The 10134-nt window shown below is 45.3% G+C and overlaps 1 protein-coding gene, 1 long non-coding RNA gene and 1 pseudogene across 3 annotated transcripts; 1 reads left to right on the forward strand and 2 right to left on the reverse strand.

Moving 5' to 3' along the window:
* On the reverse strand, positions 1–949 carry LOC311133360. The gene is made up of 2 exons (XR_014613583.1): positions 840–949; positions 1–632 (listed from the first exon to the last, which is right to left on the reverse strand). It is a non-coding gene; the product is annotated as an uncharacterized lncRNA (long non-coding RNA).
* Positions 950–1046: 97 nt separating this feature from the next.
* On the forward strand, positions 1047–2778 carry LOC311133388 (pre-miRNA 5'-monophosphate methyltransferase-like). Its single transcript, XM_084166890.1, has 2 exons — positions 1047–1265; positions 1495–2778. The coding sequence occupies exons 1-2, from the start codon at positions 1059–1061 to the stop codon at positions 2086–2088; spliced, it is 801 nt and encodes a 266-aa protein (XP_084023016.1). The 5' UTR covers positions 1047–1058; the 3' UTR covers positions 2089–2778.
* A 263-nt stretch (positions 2779–3041) lies between these two features.
* LOC311133318 (keratin, type II cytoskeletal 8-like) lies at positions 3042–9918 on the reverse strand (annotated as a pseudogene). Its single transcript has 8 exons — positions 9727–9918; positions 7987–8195; positions 7187–7247; positions 6542–6637; positions 6151–6315; positions 5452–5577; positions 4926–5168; positions 3042–3171 (listed from the first exon to the last, which is right to left on the reverse strand). The product of its transcript is annotated as a keratin, type II cytoskeletal 8-like (transcript).
* Positions 9919–10134: the final 216 nt, after the last annotated feature.

Consider the following 10134-nt stretch of genomic DNA (forward strand, 5'->3'; position numbering starts at 1 on the left):
TTTGTGTAAGATGTTTTTATTCATATTAATGGTTGTAACATAACTTTGAATATCCCACCACACAAACCGTGATTCAGGGTGTCCTGCGAGAGTTATGATAGGAGACAGATTTGACATTTAGTTTAAGCTGGAAGGGGTCAACTCATTTTTCAGTCAACTCCAGTCCTCTGCCCACTCTCCTTTTAGCAGACAAAGGATGAAGTTGACAGCAAATGAAGAGTAGATTCTCCTTTACTCTTCTGGGCACACAAAACTTCCACACCCAAATACAGTTATCACATAAAAGTCCCATGGGAGGAACAGAAATGTCCATGATTTTGTGGACAAACTATCCAGTTCCAGTCCTCTATGGCTTGAGGGCTTCCACGTCTTGGTTTTCTGCCGCTACCTGCAGCTCTTTTTGCTTGTTCATGTAGCGGTATCCCCGCATGGTACACAGGTATCCCCCGTAGAGTGTCAACAGCATCATCGAGGCAGAAAACCCCCGGTATCCGAAGTCGGCGAGACGCTTTGCGGTGGTCAACATGGTGATGGTGTTCCTGGCGGAACCAAATACATGTGGGTCTCTGAGGAGGTTATCCAGCAACTACAAGTTGTAGTACAACGAAGAGTAGCTGGCTACATACATCTCCCTGTTTACATTTCAACAAACAATTATAACACTATCAGATGTTAGTTAAAGACACAGTGTATCTGATGTAATTTAGCTAGCCAGCTAGGTTAGCTAGCTAACAATTGGCTAGCTATCAAGGTTAGCAAGCTATTATCAACAAATGACATCAACATTCTATGAATTTCCAGTTTCAGATTATTGCTATGTAAATTGCATTGTTGCTTACCTTTCTTGTAAAAGAGAACGATAGTCAGATTAATGATACCCCTCTCAATGTCAACACACCTAGCTAGCTAACTTTTTCCGTAACTGAAAGCAATGGAGTCTTGCGAGGGTCAAAAGTCATTCGGTTCTTGAGTAATCAGTAGTGGGAGGAGCCGTATAGACGTTCTGTACATGTTTCCTAGGTCGGACGTATTTTGATGCTGCACACGTGAGAAGAACGATGGCAACATGTGGAGCAGAGAGTGAAGTTCTGGATGAAAAAGATGATCCCGGTGCAGCGCCTTACGGCAATTTTATAAACTATTACACATTCAACCCACCAGAGAACCGTCTAAGCCTCATTCCGACCACACTTATTCAGGATTTGGGGTATGGCAAAGACAGCAGTGAAACCATATTGATTCTGGATGTCGGCTGCAATTCAGGGGTAAGCTAATGCTAGCTAAGTTAGCCAGCTAACGCTAGCTAAGTTAGCCAGCTAACGTTAGCCACAGAAAGATTAAATCATGTTAGCCATCCTTTACAAATTGATCTACCACCCACACAAGTTAAGAGAACAATCACTGAGTTTCATCATCGGTCATTGAATACTTTGAGTCAATTGTCTGACACTAATGAAGTATTTTTCTCATCTATCCATGTGTAATATATAACAGGACCTGACAGTGGCATTGTACAGACATCTCCAACAGAGGGTCCTGTCTGAAGACGCTACAACACCACCCGACAGTGATCTCCAGCTCCTCGGCTTCGACCTGGACGAAACCCTGATCCTCCGTGCCCAACAGACCAACCCTTTCCCCCAGAGCATCTCGTTCATTCCCTTAGACATCACTGAGGATGCTGCTAGCCAGACCCAGCTACAGGACTACCTGAGACAACATGGCTGCTTCCGCTTCCACCTCTCCCTGTGCCTGGCTGTTACCATGTGGGTCCACCTGAACCATGGAGACGCTGCCCTGCTGGGGCTCCTCTCCCGGCTGGCATCCGTCAGCCAACACCTTCTCCTGGAGGCCCAGCCCTGGAAGTGCTACCGCTCAGCTGCCAGGAGGCTGAGGAAGCTAGGGCGGTCTGACTTTGACCACTTCAAGGAGTTAAAGATCAGAGGAGATGTGGCAGAACAAGCCAGGGAACACTTAGAGAAACACTGTGGGATGGCACTGATGCAGTGTTTTGGTAGTACCAGCTGGGATCGTAGATTGCTGCTCTTCAGGAGAAGCGAGACGGTAGACCTACATCTATCCCAGTAGATAGAGTGACTGGACTTGTAGTATCTGTTATAATGATTGTCATAAAGGAGTAATCTGAAAACCTTTGAAAATGTCTTCCTTGACAATGAAGTGACAAGGTCCTCAGGAAATGTGTATGTGCAGGGAAGGAACTCCAGATTCTGAGTCTTTAAGCACAGTGAAGGACCAGTATTTCGATTGAACACTAGGAGGCAATAATACTATTTTGTTACTACTTGTAATACCACCATACCTAGTGCATGCTTTCAGCTATACATTTAACTGATCTTGCTCTATTTTCTTCTTCATAGTGGGTATGTTTTGGCTAACAGTTATTAATCAACAATGTGTGAATATATATATATATGTGTGTATGTCTCTCTGAGAAATTAATTTGATCTTTTATTTTTTGGGATGTAAAAAAACATGAATTTACTACTCCAAAGCATGATATCTCTTCAAATAACATGACCCCCTTCCTTCAGGGATCTCTCTCAAAGTTCATATTAAATTATTAGAAAAGAACCATTCTCTCTCTGCCTGAGGATGAAGCTTTTTTATTTACATTATAGCCATTGAGTACTCTCTTGTTCTTTATTTAAAAACTTCTACAGCATCCCATGTGTTACAGCAAGTAGCACGAGCTGTGTTAATTGTAATGTAAAAAATATTTGACATTGACATGAAATGACCAGTTGAAACTGTGGTGAGGAAAAAACATCTTTGTCAAGTTTGTCATACAATTTGTGTTTTCTTTACAGAAAGAACGATCAAAAGTTTGTAGCTACAAACAACTAGCTACAAAAAACTAGCTACAAAATCAAAACTATTAGATCGTGAATCATAATCTTATGGTATACTCTCCATGCTCATTACAGAATGTAGATAAACAAAAGGAGCAATACATGTGAAATTGATCTGATATAAACTCTCATATACCGGTAACGGTTCTTCATCCTCAGCCAGAAGGATCTTCAGTGAGAGCTGAATCTGGAGTTGTCTCTTTGTTCAGTCGTTTTAATCAGCAGCTTGGGTGTTGGGGAGCTGAAGCTGCTGTTTGTTACTGCTACTTTTAGAACCTGAATAGAACACACCAGTGGCAGTCTAATGGTTAGAGCATAGAATTAGGAATTAGAATACTAGAATGGACATGAACCTCCCTACCCCGGACGACGCTGGGCCAATTGTGCGCCGCCCATGAGTCTCCCGGTCGCGGCCGGCTGCAACAGAGCCTGGATTCGAACCAGGATCTCTAGTGGCACAGTTAGCACTGCGATGCAGTGCCTTAGACCACTGCGCCACTTTATACAAGTTGTAAATGCAACAGGGAGTACCAGGACCTGATGAACCTCAACAATACTGTATCATATAATAGCTTTCCACGAAAACAAACATGTAGATTTATGGTCTGTTAACATATATTTTAGAGGCTATTTATACAGAACATTTGTATAAAACCTCTATAAACTGTATATTTACAGTGCATTCGGAAAGTATTCAGACCCCCTTGACTTTTTACACATTTTGTTACATTACAGGCTCCTTCCTGACTAGTCTCCAAGTCCCTGACGTTGAAAAACATCCCCACAGCATGATGCTGCCACCAACATGCTTCACCTCCAGACGTGACGCTTGGCATTCAGGCCAACGACTTCAATCTTGGTTTCATCAGACCAGAGAATCTTGTTTCTCATGATCTGAGAGTCCTTTAGGTGCGTTTTGGCAAACTCCAAGCGGGCTGTCATGTGCCTTTTACTGAGGAGTGGCTTCCGTCTGGCCACTCTACCATAAAGGCCTGATTGAGGGAGTGCTGCAGAGATGGTTGTCCTTCTGGAAGGTTCTCCCATCTCCACAGAGGAACTCTGGAGCTCTGTCAGAGTGACCATCATGTTCTTGGTCACCTCCATGACCAAGGCCCTTCTCCGCTGAGTGCTCAGTTTGGCTGGGCGGCCAACTCTAGGAAGAGTCTTGGTGATTCCAAACTTCTTCCATTTAAGAATGATGGAGGCCACTGTGTTCTCGGGGACCTTCAATGCTGCAGACATTTTTTGGTACCCTTCCCCTGATCTGTACCTCGACAATCCTGTATCGGAGCTCTATGGACATTATATACACAGGTGTGTGCCTTTCCAAATCATGTCCAATCAATTGAATTTACCACAGGTGGACTCCAATTAAGTTGTAGAAACATCTCAAGGATGATCAATGGAAACAGAACGCACCTGAGCTCAATTTCGAGTCTCATAGCAAAGGGTCTGAATATATGGTATTTCCGTTTTTTATTTTTAATACATTTGCAAAAAAATCTAAAAACTTGTTTTCACTTTGTTAGTATTGGGTATTGTGTGTTGATTGATGATAATTGTTATTTATTTAATCAATTTTAGAATAAGGCTGTAACGTAACAAAACGTGGAAAAACTCAAGGGGTTTGTCCTCCTCTCCCTCCATACCTCCATACCTGTCCTCCTCTCCCTCCGTACCTGTCCTCCTCTCCCTCCATACTTGTCCTCCTCTCCCTCCATACCTCCATACCTGTCCTCCTCTCCCTCCATACTGCCATACCTGTCCTCCTCTCCCTCCATACCTGTCCTCCTCTCCCTCCATACCTCCATACCTGTCCTCCTCTCCCTCCATACCTGTCCTCCTCTCCCTCCATACCTGTCCTCCTCTCCCTCCATACCTGTCCTCCTCTCTCCCCATACCTGTCCTCCTCTCCCTCCATACCTGTCCTCCTCTCCCTCCTTACCTGTCCTCCTCTCCCTCCATACCTGTCCTCCTCTCTCCCCATACCTGTCCTCCTCTCCCTCCTTACCTGTCCTCCTCTCCCTCCATACCTGTCCTCCTCTCCCTCCATACCTGTCCTCCTCTCCCTCCATACCTGTCCTCCTCTCCCTCCAGTAGTTTCCTGTAGGTGGCTATCTCTATGTCCAGGGCCAGCTTGAGGTTAATCAGGTCCTGGTACTCTCTGAGCTGCCTGACCATGTCCTGCTTGGCCCTCTGCAGAGCATCCTCCAGATCTCTGATCTTGGACTTAACCTCCTTCACAGCCAGCTCCCCGCGGCCCTCAGCATCAGCGATCTGGTTATCCAGGTTGACACGCTACGGGACATTAGGGACATCAACACCAGGGTTAAGGTTGCATCAACTCCATGGCATTACTTTCTTGCTTACATTTACATTTACATTTTAGTCATTTAGCAGACGCTCTTATCCAGAGCGACTTACACACCAAGTGGCACTTACAGCCTTAGTGGCTGCTGAATCTTATATCCAATAAAGTAGATCCCATCTGGCAGGGTATGTACTGCATACATGTTTTTGTTTGAAATTACTGTGCCTCAAAGCAGTTAAACCATATAGCATTATATAATAAGTGAACTACCTGTTGTTTGACAGCCTCCATCTCACTCTGCAGACGGCCGATCAAGCGGTTGATTTCTGCTATCTTTCCCTTGGTGTTCCTCAGCTCGTTTCCACACTGCGTGGCCTGGATGGCCATCTGATCCAACTGAGATCAAAACACAACTTGCATTACTTAATAATAATAATAATAATAATATGCCATTTAGCAGACGCTTTTATCCAAAGCGACTTACAGTCATGTGTGCATACATTTTTACGTATGGGTGGTCCCGGGGATCGAACCCACTACCCTGGCGTTACAAGCGCCGTGCTCTACCAGCTGAGCTACAGAGGACCACATTACTTGAAGGCCCCGAAAATCAGGGCCCGTATCCACAAAGTATCTCAGAGTTGGACTGCGGGTCTAGGATCAGGTCCAAATAATGTTATTCACTATGATCTAAAAGGATAAACTGATCCTAGATTAGCACTCCTACTCTGAGAGGCCTAGTTCTCTTGCATCTTCTTCGCACTATCTGCCAAACCACACATTTTAGACTCTGATCTTTTCCTTTCCCATTGTCCTTCAAACATGGTTCCAGCTGCTATGGATGGATGTGTAACCAGGCCAGAGCAGGACGGCTCGGTTCAGTATGTGTGTAATGGGAATTGATTTCCATGTAGTGAAACAAAATTCCTCTTAACCACTTCAAACCTAGAATAGCCAACTGTTGTTCACCTTGGACTTGTACCACATCTCAGCCTCCTCTCGGCTCTTAACAGCGATGTCCTCGTACTGAGCCTTGACGTCAGCCACTATCTGGTCCATGTTGAGGTCGCGACTGTTGTCCATCTGCACCACGACAGAGGTGTCCCTGATACTGGCCTGCAGCTCACGCAGCTCCTGGATGTATGGAGAGGTGAACTAACATTTGGGTAGGTAAACAAACATTCTAACACTCCAAAGGATCTTACAGTAACGAGAGTTCCTACATTTTTTGCATATGATCATTGCAGGATTTGAACCCACAACCTTGGCATTGATAGCCACTCACTCTCACCAACTGCCTGAGCCATAAAGGACCACATTTGTGGATTGTAGTTTCTTGGTAATACAGTAATGACCTTACCTCCTCATAGATGGACCTGAGGAAGTTGATCTCATCAGTCAGCGCTCCCACCTTGTCTCCCGGGTCTGCTTTCACCAGGTCTGCTGAGTCCACATCCTGATAGGACAACATACTACTACTGTTTGTAAACCTAATACCTTGAAAGAACAGTAGGCCACCAAGTACCTTGTCCAAACATACCAGTCGCAATTTATCGAAGACTGATTGTTTCATTGCAAGGCAACTAGTTAGGCTGAAATTGGTTTTGACATGGTGGTTTGACATGTTCTCTGACCCCCCGACACACCCGTTTTACATGGTGGTTTGACATGTTCTTTGACCCCCCCGACACACCCCATGTCCAGTTCTTTCGTTTTTCAGTGGTGATATGATACCTATGAGCTTATGTTTTTTTCATCTCGCAGAAGGTGGGGCAGGTTTGGTCATATTGTTGTCTCTGTCTCTCTGTGCCCTTTCATCTGCAGTGTTTGTCTAACTTAACCTCACTCTCATGGTGCAGCACTGTATCGCTGAATACAACATCAAGTTGATGTCATAGAATGATATTGTGTCCATAAAGGAGTCCAAAGGCATCAATGTTATACTTCAGAGACTGCACCATTAAAACACAATTCAGGTGTCACTGGAGAAATGTGATGTTCTCACCTTTTTCAGATTTACAAATTCGTTCTCCATATTGTGTCTCTTGTTGATCTCATCTTGGTGTCTAGGTAAGACCAGAATGACACGAGACTGGCTGTGGTCAGAAAGGTTCTGGCTTTGATCATCTTCTGTCACACTTTGTTATTAGTCAGTGTTAAAATGACACCAGATAATAAATGAGTCATAATCCGGGCCAGGAGTTTCTCCATGAAACTGCAGACTAAACCCCTCTCGCTGACAACTCTTCCCCAGGTCATTGCCAGATAAAAAGAGAACGAATAGAACTCAACCAACGTTCCTGGTAAAATAACTAGAGGTGTTCCTACTTGTGTTGGAAGTCTTCCACCACACACTGCATGTTCCTCAGCTCTCAGTCCAGACAGAGAGAGACAAACAGTCTGACAGACAGACAGACATACATACATACAGATAGATAGACATACAGATAGATAGACAGATAGATACAGACTCCTACTTGTGTTTGAAGTCCTCCACCAGACCTTGCATGTTCCTCAGCTCTCCGTCCAGACAGACAGACAGACAGACAGACACAGACAGACAGAGAAACAGAACAGACAGACTCCTACTTGTGTTTGAAGTCCTCCACCAGACCTTGCATGTTCCTCAGCTCTCCGTCCAGACAGACAGACAGACAGACAGACACAGACAGACAGAGAAACAGAACAGACAGACTCCTACATGTGTTTGAAGTCCTCTACCAGACCTTGCATGTTCCTCAGCTCTCCGTCCAGACAGACAGACAGACACAGACAGACAGAGAAACAGAACAGACAGACTCCTACTTGTGTTTGAAGTCCTCTACCAGACCTTGCATGTTCCTCAACTCTCCGTCCAGCTTGGTCTTGTTGTTGCTGACCACGTCCATCTGGCGGCGGAGGTTGGCCATGTAGGCCTCGAACAGCGGCTCGATGTTGGAGTGGCCCGTCTGCTTACCGTGCAGCAGGTCAGACTTAGTCTCTAACATCTTATTCTGTTGCTCCAGGAAACGCACCTACAGGGAGAAAAGAGAAGCAGATAGTTGAGGAAATAGCACGTGGTAATGCAGGGTCTTCAGTGGCCCTGAAGAGAGGCCTTTCTCTTTGATTCAAAGATACCCCATTTTGGTCACGGTGGATTTTCTCTGACTAGTCTCCAAGTCTCTGCCGCTGAAAAACATCCCCACAGCATGATGCTGCCACCACCATGCTTCACCGTAGGGATGGTGGCAGGTTTCCTCCAGATGTGGAGAGAATCTTGTTTCTCATAGTCTGAGAGTCCTTTAGGTGCCTTTTGGCAAACTCCAAGCGGGCTGTCATGTGCCTTTTACTGAGGAGTGGCTTCTATCTGGCCACTCTACCATAAAGGCCTGATTGGTGGAGTACTGCAGAGATGGTTGTCTTCTGGAAAGTTCTCCCATCTCCACAGAGGAACTCTGGAGTGCTGTCAGAGTGACCATCGGTTCTTGGTCACCTCCCTGACCAAGGCCCTTCTCCCCCGATTGCTCAGCTGAATGAGCTGAGAGAAATGGGACATGGGATGGTGCTTTAAATATATTTTACTTGTTATTAGACATCTTTAAATGGGCTTCGCATCCCAAATCCCCTGCACCAATAGGGCATGGTTTGTCTCAAAAATGTCTAGGGTTCAGGTTAACTCCTGAGACGAATAGGAGTTTGTTATTGCAGGAAGCTTAGGGCTGTGCACTAGCCTGGTGATCCGTAGAGTAGAACAGGCACAAAGCCTCTAATGTGACTCTGTTAGCCATTCCGTGAGAAACGTCAGATATGATGTAAGCTAAGTGGTGTATCGTTGACCACCGGCTGTGAAAGAGCAGGTGACTTTGTTTTCATGGGTTAGCACGAGTCCAACTGATATACGAAGTCAAAGTCAAACGAAGTACAGAACAACAAACAATCAAAAAATCCTTTACTTTCATCATCTTTGCTCCTGAGGTGCTGACCTGTTGCACCCTCTATAACCACTGTGATTATCCTTTGACCCTGCTGGTCATCTATGAACGTTTGAACATCTTGAAGAACGATCTGGCCTTAATGGCCATGTACTCTTATAATCTCCACCCGGCACAGCCAGAAGAGGACTGGCCACCCCTCAGAGTCTGGTTCCTCTCTAGGTTTCTTCCTAGGTTCCTGCCTTTCTGGGGAGTTTTTCCTAGCCACTGTGCTTCCACATCTGCATTGCTTGGTGTTTGGGGTTTTAGGCTGGGTATCTGTATAAGCTCTTTGTGACAACTGTTGATGTAAAAAATGGCTTTATTAAATACATTTGAATTTGATTTGTCATAGACTGTTACTTTAATGTGGTAATGAAAAAATAAACAGATGGCAATCACTGTTTGTTCTGCCTTTTTCCAATCAATGGCTAAACCAAGTTGGCTTTCAGTCCTGTTGTAGCTCATTCAGACAGAGGAAAACCATTATAGACATAAGACTCCCTGGAAAACAGTTCAATTATTGCTACTGTGTGGACTATCCTGATTAAGTAAAAAAGAGACCTTCATAATCATAAGCGACAACCACACAGACCTTGTCGATGAAGGAGGCGACGCAGTTGTTGAGGCCCTTGATCTGGTCCTTCTCATGGATGCGGGTGACCTGCAGGTTGGGGTCGATCTCCAGGTTGAGAGGGGCCAGCAGGCTCATGATGACTGAGACAGAGTGGAGAGGGCTGCTGTGGTGGCCACTGGAGCTGGAGATATGCTTGGACCTCAGGCTCATGGTGGAAGGGAAGAAGGAGAGGGGAGAGGTGGAGGGAGAGTTGTAGACAGAGAGGTGGAGAGGGAGAGATGGAGAGGATTGAGAATCAGAGAGGGAGAGATGGAGAGGTGTGAGAATCAGAGTGATGCTTACAGATCATGTTTTGGTATGGCTTTCTCCCCTGTCTTTTCTTCTTCTGTGGATTATGCTGGGAGACAGTCTGTGGAGACAGTCTTC

The sequence above is a fragment of the Coregonus lavaretus genome, assembly GCF_964263955.1.
Source record: "Coregonus lavaretus genome assembly, chromosome: 8".
In the NCBI taxonomy this organism is placed as follows: Eukaryota; Metazoa; Chordata; class Actinopteri; order Salmoniformes; family Salmonidae; genus Coregonus; species Coregonus lavaretus.